Raw genomic sequence first — 9,941 nt, forward strand, 5'->3', positions numbered from 1 at the left:
TGATTTTTTGAAAAGATCAACAAAATAGACGGTTAGCTGGACTAATGAAAAAAGAAAAGAGAGAAGAATTGAATAGATGCAATAAACAGAAAAGGGGAGATGGCCAATGATTCCTTGGAAATACACACTACCCTCAGAGATGACTACAGACAGCTCTTTGCACATAAACCAGTAAATCTGGAAGAAATGGATAAATTCCTGTACACTTGCACACTCCCAAGACTAAGCCAGGAAGAAGCTGAAACCCCTGAATAGGCCAATAATGAGGTCTGAAGTCGAGGCAGCAATTGATAGCCTACCAACCAAAAAAAGTCCAGGTCCAGATGGGTTCACAGCCAAATTCTACCAGACATATAAAGAGGAGCTAGTACCATTCCTGCTGAAACTATTCTAAACAATACAAAAAGAGGGAATCATTCCTAACCCTTTCTATGAAACCAACATCATCCTGATACCAAAACCTGGCAGAGACACAACTGAAAAAGAAAACTACAGGCCAATATCCGTGATGAAGATTGATGCAAAAATCTTCAGTAAAATACTGGCAAACTGAATCCAGCAGCACATCAAAAAGTTTATCCACCATGATCCAGGCTTCATCCCAGTGATGCAAGGCTGGTTCAACATACATAAATCTATAAATGTAATCCACCACATAAACAGAACCAAAGCAAAACCACATGATTATCTCAATAGATGCAGAGAAGGCCTTTGACAAAATTCAACAGCCCTTTATGCTAAAAACTCTCAATAAACTAGGTATTGATGGAATATATCTCAACATAATAAAAGCTATTTATGACAAACCCACAGCCAATATCATAATGAATGGGCAAAAACTAGAAGCATTCCCTTTATAAACTGGCACTAGACAAGGATGCCCTCTCTCACCACTGCTATTCAGTATAGTATTGGAAGTTCTAGCCAGAGTGAGTAGGTAAGAAAAAAAGAAAAAAGGTATTCAATTAGGAAAAGAAGAAGTCAAATTGTCCCTATTTGCTGACAACATGATCATATATTTAGAAGACTTCATCGTTTCAGCCCAGAACCTCAAGCTAGTAAGCAACTTTGGCAAAATCTCAGGATACAAAATCAGTGTGCAGAAATCACAAGTACTTTTATACACCAACAACAGAGAGCCAAATCATGAGCAAACTCCCATTTACCAATGCTACAAAGAGAATAAAATTCCTAGGAATACAACTAACAAAGGATGTAAAAGATCTCTTCAAGGAGAACTACAAACCACTGATCAAGGAAATAAGAGAGGACACAAACAGATGGAAAAACATTCCATGCTTATGGTTAGGAAGAATCAGAATTGTGAAAATGGCCATACTGCCCAAAGTAATTTATAGATTCAGTGCTATCCCCATCAAGCTACCATTGACCTTCTTCACAGATCTGGAAAAAACCACTTTAAACTTCATATGGAACCAAAAGAGTGCCTTCATAGCCAAGACAACCCTAAGCAAAAAGAACAAAGCTGGAGGCATCATGCTACCTGACTTCAAACTATGCTACAAGGCTACAGTAATCAAAACAGCATGGTACTGGTACCAAAACAGAGATATAGACCAATGGAACAGAACAGAGGCTGTAGAAGCAATGCCGCACATCTACATCCATCAGACAAAAGCAATGGGGAAAGGATTCCCTGTTTAATAAATGGTGTTGGGAAAACTGGCTAGCCATATACAGGAAGCTGAAACTAGACCCCTTCCTTACAGCTTATACAAAAATTAACTCCAGTGGATTAAAGATTTAAACATAAGAACTAACACCATAAAAACCCTAGAAGAAAACCTAGGCAACACCATTCAGAACATAGGCACAGGCAAGGACTTCATGACTAAAACACCAAAAGCAATGGCAACAAAAGACAAAATAGACAAATGGGACCTAATTAAACTCCAGAGCTTCTGCACAGCAAAAGAAACTATCATTAGAGTGAACTGACAACCAACAGAATGGGAAAGAATTTTTGCAATCTGCCCATCTGACAAAGGGCTAATATCCAGAATCTACAAAGAACTAAAGCAGATTTATAAGAAACAAACTAACTAACCCATTCAAAAGTGGGCAAAGGATGTGAACAGACACTTTACAAACGATGACACTTATGAGGCCAACAAACATATGAAAACATGCTCATCATCACTGGTCATTAGGGAAATGCAAATCAAAACCACATTGAGATACCATCTCACGCCAGTTAGAATGGCGATCATTAAAAAATATGGAGACAACAGATGCTGGAGAGGATATGGAGAAATAGGCACACTTTTACACTGTTGTGGGAGTGTAAATTAGTTCAATCATAGTGGAAGACAGCATGGTGATTCCTCAAGGAGCTAGAAATAGAAATTCCATTTGACCCAGCAATCCCATTACTGAGTATATACCCAAATGATTATAAATCATCCTATTATAAAGACACATGCACATATATGTTTATTGCATTGCTGTTTATGATAGTAAAGACCTGGAATCAACCCAAATACCCATCAGTGATAGACTGGACAAAGAAAATGTGGCACATATACACCATGGAATACTATGCAGCCATAAAAAACAAGTTTGTGGCCTCTGTAGAGACATGGATGAATCTAGAAACCATCATTCTCAGCAAACTGACACAAGAACAGAAAACCAAACACCACATGTTTTCACTCATAAACAGGTGATGAACAATGAGAACACTTGGGCACTGGGAAGGGAACAATACTCACTGGGCTAGGAGGGGAGGGACAGTAGGGGGCAGGGCAGATGGGGAGGGATAACACTGGGAGAAATGCCTGATGTAGGTGACAGAGGCTGTGCGGGGGGGAATGTGGCATGTATGTATTTATGCAACAATCCTGCAGGATGTGCACATGTACCCCAGAGCCCAAAGTACAATTAAAAAAAACCAATCCTGTTTAATTCATCCAAATGGTATATCCAGTGAGTCCAGATTACCTATTTTCTAAACAAACTGACTCTGAGGTTTTTTTTGTTTTGTTTTGTTTTTTTGAGATGGGGTTTTGCTCTTGTTGCCCAGGCTACAGTGCGTTGGGGCAATCTTGGCTTACCACAACCTCCACCTCCCAGGTTCAAGCAATTCTCCTGCCTCAGCCTCTCGAGTAGCTAGGATTACAGGCATGCACCACCACGCCCGGTTAATTTTTGTATTTTTTTAGTAGAGACAGGGTTTCTCCATGTTGGTTAGGCTGGTATTTTTTAGTAGAGGAGACAGGGTTTCTCCATGTTGGTTAGGCTGGTCTTGAACTCCCAACTTCAGGTGATCCACCCACCTCATCCTCCCAAAGTGCTGGGATTACAGGCATGAGCCACTGCACCTGGCCTGAGTTTTGTATCTATACAATGGTACATGGCTTCCATTCTCTTCTAAGTCCTCTTCCATGTCCTCAGTCCCCTCCTGCTTCCAGTGTCGGGTGTGTCCTGCGACTTGAGCCCCTTCCTCATACTGGGCTCTGTCCTTCTCTCCCCATGTCCTCTGCAGGTGCCCCTCCCAGGCTACATCGAGGCCTACCCCCGATCACGATACCCGCAGAGCTCGCCCTCCAGGCTTCCTCGCCAGTACAGCCAGCCAGCCAACCTGCACCCCAGCCTGGAGCAGGCCCCCACGCCCTCCGCAGCGGCCTCGCAGCAGAGCCTGGCAGAAAACGACCCGTCGGACGCTCCCCTGACCAACATCTCCACTGCGGCCCTCGTGAAGGCCATCCGGGAGGAGGTGGCCAAGCTGGCCAAAAAGCAGACAGACATGTTTGAGTTCCAGGTCTAACGCCTCAGCCCCCGCGGGACGCTGGACTTCCGAACTCTGAGGACACAGCCTTTGGGTTTCCCATGCCTACGGTTAGGACTTGAGGCATAGCAATGGGTGGCTCTTTCTCACCCTCCATTTCTGAAAAGGTGAACTATGGGGCTTCTGGGAACAGAAAAGTCTTGAACAACGAGATTCTTGGCTTGTCCAGCTGATTATGCGTCAAGAAGTCCCTGCTTGGGGCCTTATGTCTGATATTCTCTCATGTCAAATGTTTGAACTGTGGGCATATTCTCTATGGACTTAGTCACGAGAGGCACTAGCTAATCTGCAGATTGCTATCCAATGCCACATTTTAATAAATCACCAGAAGCGGGAGAACATAGCTCTTACCTTCAGTGACCTCTGCATGTTAACTCTGTTTCTGTGTTAAAGGCAATGCAGAAGTGTGGATTAAGCACCAGACTGTGCTCTCATTCAGCCATGACCGTGAGCATTAAAATCGTCTCTGGTCTGTAAGGGAGACACCGACTCCAGCCAAGAAACCTGAGCCCTTTCTTTTTAGGTTCATATTCAAAGTCAAATGAACTGGATGAAAGTCAGTCCCAATGGCTGTGCCTATAAATAGGCCTGACTCTTTGTTTCCCTCATCAGTTAAACAAAGGCCAAGAAAGAGAGAAGATGAGAGGGAATGGTGGATTTGTGTTGACAGATTTTTTTAAAAGGGTGTCGTTATTTTGGAAATAAAAGTGTCCTACAAGTTAGGCTCTAACTGAAACAGAATCGGTGCTAAGAGCTTTTAGGATCCTACAAAAGAAATACAGTTATTTGTGGAGGGTTTTCTTTGCCCTGCTCTGAAGGTGGCCTGAGAATGGAGCTTCTCTTTTTCTTGGAATAATAGATACATCAACTTTTACAAGAAAATCTCTGTCTCCTCAACAGTGATGTCCAGTGTGTGCTGCTGAGTGGTACAAAAGGAAATAGTAATTGATCCCTGTCAGAAACAGGAGTGGTAGATCCACAGTCTTCCCAGGCCGCAGCCTCTGTTTATAGAAGCTTCTGAATGTAGAAAAGCTGTTGAATTTCATGTAAATGTAAATAACCTTTTAAAAAGTGTATGGAGTTAGCCAGTTCCCCCTAGTTAATGGACATAGGAAGACATTTGCTGAAATGGCAGGGCGGCCCCCTTGTGACCATGATGTTGCAAGTCACCCTGCCTGGCATGGCAAATTGGCTTCCAGAGCTCTGGGTAGAGGACAATGCCTCACAGCACTGAGGCACCAGCTGCTGCCTACCCATTAACGCAAGCAAAACAGCTACTGACTTTGTGTAGCAGGGAGACTGGGGACTCTGGTTCCCTCACCAGGTGTGAGAGCCTGCACAGTGTTGGGGGCTTACTTGGTGTCTGTTGGAGAATGAGGTCCTGTCCTGCTTTCACCCATGACCCATCTAGCTTCAGCTGTATCCATTTTCTTCTGAGCCCATCTTTCCATTGTCCTCACGAGTTTCTTTGGTCTTTACTGAAAGAACATGGTGGAAATTTAAAAGTTGAGAGAAGACTAGAAATGGAACTGATTAGAAGGGGAGGTTCAAACTGTCAAAGCACAGACTTTTCAAAGAAGTTGTTTTTATTTTCCAATGGCAAATTGCCCTTTCTGGAATGTTCAGAGATGATGTGTCATGGAACACCCAAACAAGTCTCTTGTTCGGATGATAATAGGTAGTGTCCTTTTAGTATGCTGGTTGACCTTTCATAGTGTTAGTTTTTTGTTACTTAAAAAAGAAATCAGCTATAAATAAAATGTATTTTTGTAATTCCCGTGTGTATATATGGTATATTTCTATCAATGGCCAGTCGTTGTAGTCCAAAACCTAAATCAGTTTGCAAAACACTGTGGACAGTGCAAGATTTTACTGACAGGTTAACACAATGCCTACGTCTATCCGCATAGGCATTCAATGCACTTGAATGAACAAAGAGCCAAAGAAACTCAGCCTTTTCATGCAAATGGTATGAGTCTGATAAAATCAGCTACATTGTCCTGCTTTATCAATAACAATATTTCATTAGTGCAATGATATCGACCAGTACTTTGTCTACTTGGTAAATGCCTGGAAATACTGTATGTGAAAATGACGTTTCAAGACCTTACTGTAATTGAAATATATGTAAATTTCAGAAGACAGTGTCTGAAATGTGGATGTTTCAGTGACTTACGGAGACCGAGTCTACAGTTTGCAGAGCTATGGCTCCAGAGTGCTAAGAGGATAGAGTCGCAAATCACTGTGGTCTTTGCAGAGCCCCAGGAAATACTGAATAAGTCAACTGAGACAACTAAAAATATAGCATGCCAAATCAGATGCTCTCTTAAACTACACACCATGGGTTCAAGAATGGTATTAATAGATGAGAGGAAAAGCTTAAGTTGAAAAGAAATCAGTCTGTTCTTGTTTTCCCACTCATGGGGAGACAGAGCCACCGTGGTCAGATTTTCAGTGGCTGAGATGTGGTCCCTTCTCTGAAGAATCTCCTAACCCCATAGAGGTGACAGATACCTGGAGAGCTGACTCCAAGATGGTCAAAAGTGCCTCATGGAGTTTAAGATAGGGTTCCCAGAGAACTCTGAGGAGGCAGCAATGAGCAAACGCCCTGTTCATGAGAACCCCCTAGATAGTCGCAGAAGCCACAAAGGACGTCGGCTGACCTTGGAGGAGGAAGCGGAAGTACCAAGAAGTGGAGTGACCAGCCCAGTGATCCAGTCCCAGCCTGCTGGTTCACCAACCAACTTGCTTTCCATCTCACTGTGTGGCCTGCAGGCTTGTCAGCAACACATTTCTTTAACTGTGCCCAGAGGTTTAAAGAAAATGGTAAGGGTCATATGAAGAACTCCATAATGTTCTTGCCAAGAAAAAAGATGATTGAGTATATAGGAACTTCAGATACAGGGTATAAAGGACGATGTATTTGTGGGATAATAAACAGTTTTCAGTGCTGGTTTTGATATGAGTTTTCTACGTTCATGAAAAAGAAATGCATTTTGCCTTTTTCCAGAGAGTACCATCAAAGAAACAGTGCTGGTGTCCTGAGCTGCTGTTCAAGACTGTGGGGGTGCATTCCTGTCTCAGCACCGAGGATCCCAATAGGCAGGCAGGAAAGCCCTTGACTTTGTGTCACTGCGAGGCAGCAGAGTCTATGCTCTGCATCGGGGCAGGGGACCCAGTGGTGCAGTAAAAGTCTATTGCGTGGCTTTAGACCTTTGACCTGAGGCTCGTGCAATGATTAGATTGAGGCTGTTATCTATAGAACAAGGAGTTTCCTCTTTCAGGGTAGATTATTTTAAGAATCAATTCCCTGGTCCCGGGAGAAGTTTTATTGTGAGTTTGTTGATTTAAGAACTGAACAGAAGGGCATGTAATTTCTGAGTAATCTTGATGGAAGAAAGGAAATAGATCTGTGATTAAAACACACACACACACACACACACACACACACACACCCTGCTTTGGAGAGAGAAAGTAGAATGGAGGGGGTGAGGAATTTAAATACCTAAATAATAGAAACGCTTTTTCTAACAGGCAGAAATTAGAGAAATGGATCAAAAGATTTGAACACTAACTACATATAAATGAGCTTTTTTTTCCTACTTAGCACACAGGCACTCAACATTTAATGAATAATATAGCAGATATTGCCTTAAAAGTTTGAGAACAGGATTTGTAGTTAATCCTAAATTCCTCCTGTCACACAGTAGAAGAAAACTTAGATTTTATTTACAAACTATATCCAAATACTCTTAAGGAAAGAGAGTCATCTAGCTTGGAGTAGGGACTGACTGGAGTCTAAATGTTGGAAATTAAATTCTGCCAGTCAGTCCAACCTCAAAGGTATTCCAGGCAAGGAGCTTTATGAGGACTAGAAACCCATTCACATGCAGTCAAGTGCAGGCGGTGGCTGAAAGAATAGAGGGAGGTTTCACAAACAGAGAACATGGCTCCCCTACCGGAAAGGGATGGAGCGAGCCACCCTCGCTCTTGCTCTCACATTCTCTGTCCTCATGGACTTCATTCTCTCTTTCCCTCTGCCTATCTGCCTGGTTCTCTTGCTCCTCCTGGCCAACCAGCTTTCTCATTAGTGCATATACGTAGCTGAAAAATCCACTCCAGAACCCACACTGCACAACCTGTCCTTTTCAGTACCCACCACTGTCTGACTAGCATCTCTGTGACCCTCTAAGGCAAGTTTTTGAGGATCTGATTGGTTTAGTTCATCTGCCTATGGGTGAGCCACCCTGGGGTCAGGTGCCTGTCCAATCAGTTGTTACCAAGGAGGTAGGGTCAGGTCATTAAGCATGGCCCCTTGGACTGACCCTTTCAGGAGGGACTTTTATTGGGGTCTGGGACCCAGAGGAAGGGGCATGAGTGGCAGGACCTTCAAAAAGAACATACTACACACTGGAACTGACTAGTACTCCTGGGATGCCATGCTGCACAGCAGCCAGTACTCGGAGAGCAGTTCCCAGATACTACCACAGAGAGAGAAAAGGGCATCTTCACTTGTACCTCAGGTGAGGATGCACACACTTGAAACTCTGCTAGACTGACCAGAGCTGCCCCAGCCACTTCTCACCCTAACACCAGTTATTGATACAGCCACTGGGTCTAAGAAGTGATTTCTGACCAAGGCCCAGTTAGCACAATGTCTTGCTCAGCAGACAATAAATACTTGTAAATTGAATTGCATGATCTTAGCTCAGGTGCTATTAATGTGGTTCACGGCCACATACTTGCATGGATGAGAAAACCAATGAGCCCCTCAACAGAGTCTTTTGAAACAAAATTGGTTTCAAGTGAAACATATTATTGTGGCTTTGACCTTCTGAATATAATAACTTAATGTCCTGAGAATTGAAAGGCCTCCTGATTTCTGAGGCAAACTGTTACAGAATCCTAGCCTGTGGTAAGTACTAAAATGTAAGGTGTTTCTGAAAAGAATTATTTAGGAAATATAATTGTGCCAGAAACATATTACTTTAGAAGATATGCAGTTGCTCTGATTCTGCAGGTTTTTTTAAAAATGGAGAATCTGTCTCCATTGGTCAAACCATGCTTCAGTGAGAGCCATTATAAATGAAATCTAAAAATTGATCGTTTTCATTCTCTGACCTTGGTCAGACTCTTGCAAATTATAGAGAGAGGCCATTAATGTATTTGATATAAATTGTGGCCTCATCTTATTTCTCCTCATTTCTTCCTTATGTTTAAACTCACCCCCCATCTCACACAGAAACTGAGTAAAGATTTGTACCAGACAGAATCAGAGACATATGAATGGACTGGAAATTTTGAAAAAAGGTGCAAATATCCTAGACTGGTCTCTGATTCCTCCTCTGTCAAATGGGCATAAGACCCTCTGTACTTCCCATGGTGATTTTGAGGAACACACAGCATAATGTATCTGAAAATGGTTTGACAAGCATTTGAAGGCATTCTTACTAAATTATTAGTTTTGTAATTCAGTTTTATCCAGGAAAATATTTTAGCTCCTCCTGTCTGCTGAATTTATACTGTCACATGTTCCATGACACAATGCTTTGCCAAGGAAAAATAAGAAATTCCTAAATTTGAAATTGCCCACCAGATCTAGCCTCATCTGGAGTTGCTGTTACTGTCATTGTTGTCTATGATTTGGAGGATATGTAAGTATCTGTACATGTGCTTTAACTCTGGGTGCAAAACCCCGACCGGTGAGTCTTTAAAACCATGTTAGACACATTGGGCAAAGTACTGAGCAGAAGCTTTGAATGTAGCTGTTGTTATTTTAATGCTTTGCTTTCTGATGAACTTTGTACGTCCTTAGCCTCTGCCAGGGACAGAGTGTTCATATGCTGTTAGAATTTTTTATTGTAAAATAAAACGACAAAGGCTTTCATACCCTAAAACCTGCCTGTTTCTCATTCTACATCCTCCAGATGATGAGATGGAGTCCTTTTCATAAACCAGCCACAAAACAGTGCCTGTTGGGGGTTACTAAAGAACCATTCCAGTCCTAGAGGACCCAATATGGTCTCAGGAGCCATCCCAGCTTGGGTGATGAGTTCATGGGCCAAAAAGCATGCTCACCCCTGGCCATCCGTAGGCCTCGGAGAAGCAGTTTCAGCCTATCCATGACTTAGCA

General features: G+C 42.6%; 1 protein-coding gene across 8 annotated transcripts in view; it reads left to right on the top strand.

Annotated features, from left to right (window-relative positions):
• Window positions 1-9,705, top strand: part of KIAA1549L (KIAA1549 like) — a 293,593-nt gene extending 283,888 nt beyond the window's left edge. For all 8 annotated transcript variants that reach the window (XM_035262322.3, XM_054240744.2, XM_035262326.3 and 5 more), the window contains one exon: window positions 3,506-9,705. In XM_035262322.3, coding sequence (XP_035118213.2) covers window positions 3,506-3,787 — 282 coding nt within the window. In that variant the 3' untranslated portion in view covers window positions 3,788-9,705. The remainder of the gene's footprint in view (window positions 1-3,505) is intronic.
• Window positions 9,706-9,941: the final 236 nt, after the last annotated feature.

Source organism: Callithrix jacchus, chromosome 10, assembly GCF_049354715.1.
Source record: "Callithrix jacchus isolate 240 chromosome 10, calJac240_pri, whole genome shotgun sequence".
Taxonomy (NCBI): domain Eukaryota; kingdom Metazoa; phylum Chordata; class Mammalia; order Primates; family Cebidae; genus Callithrix; species Callithrix jacchus.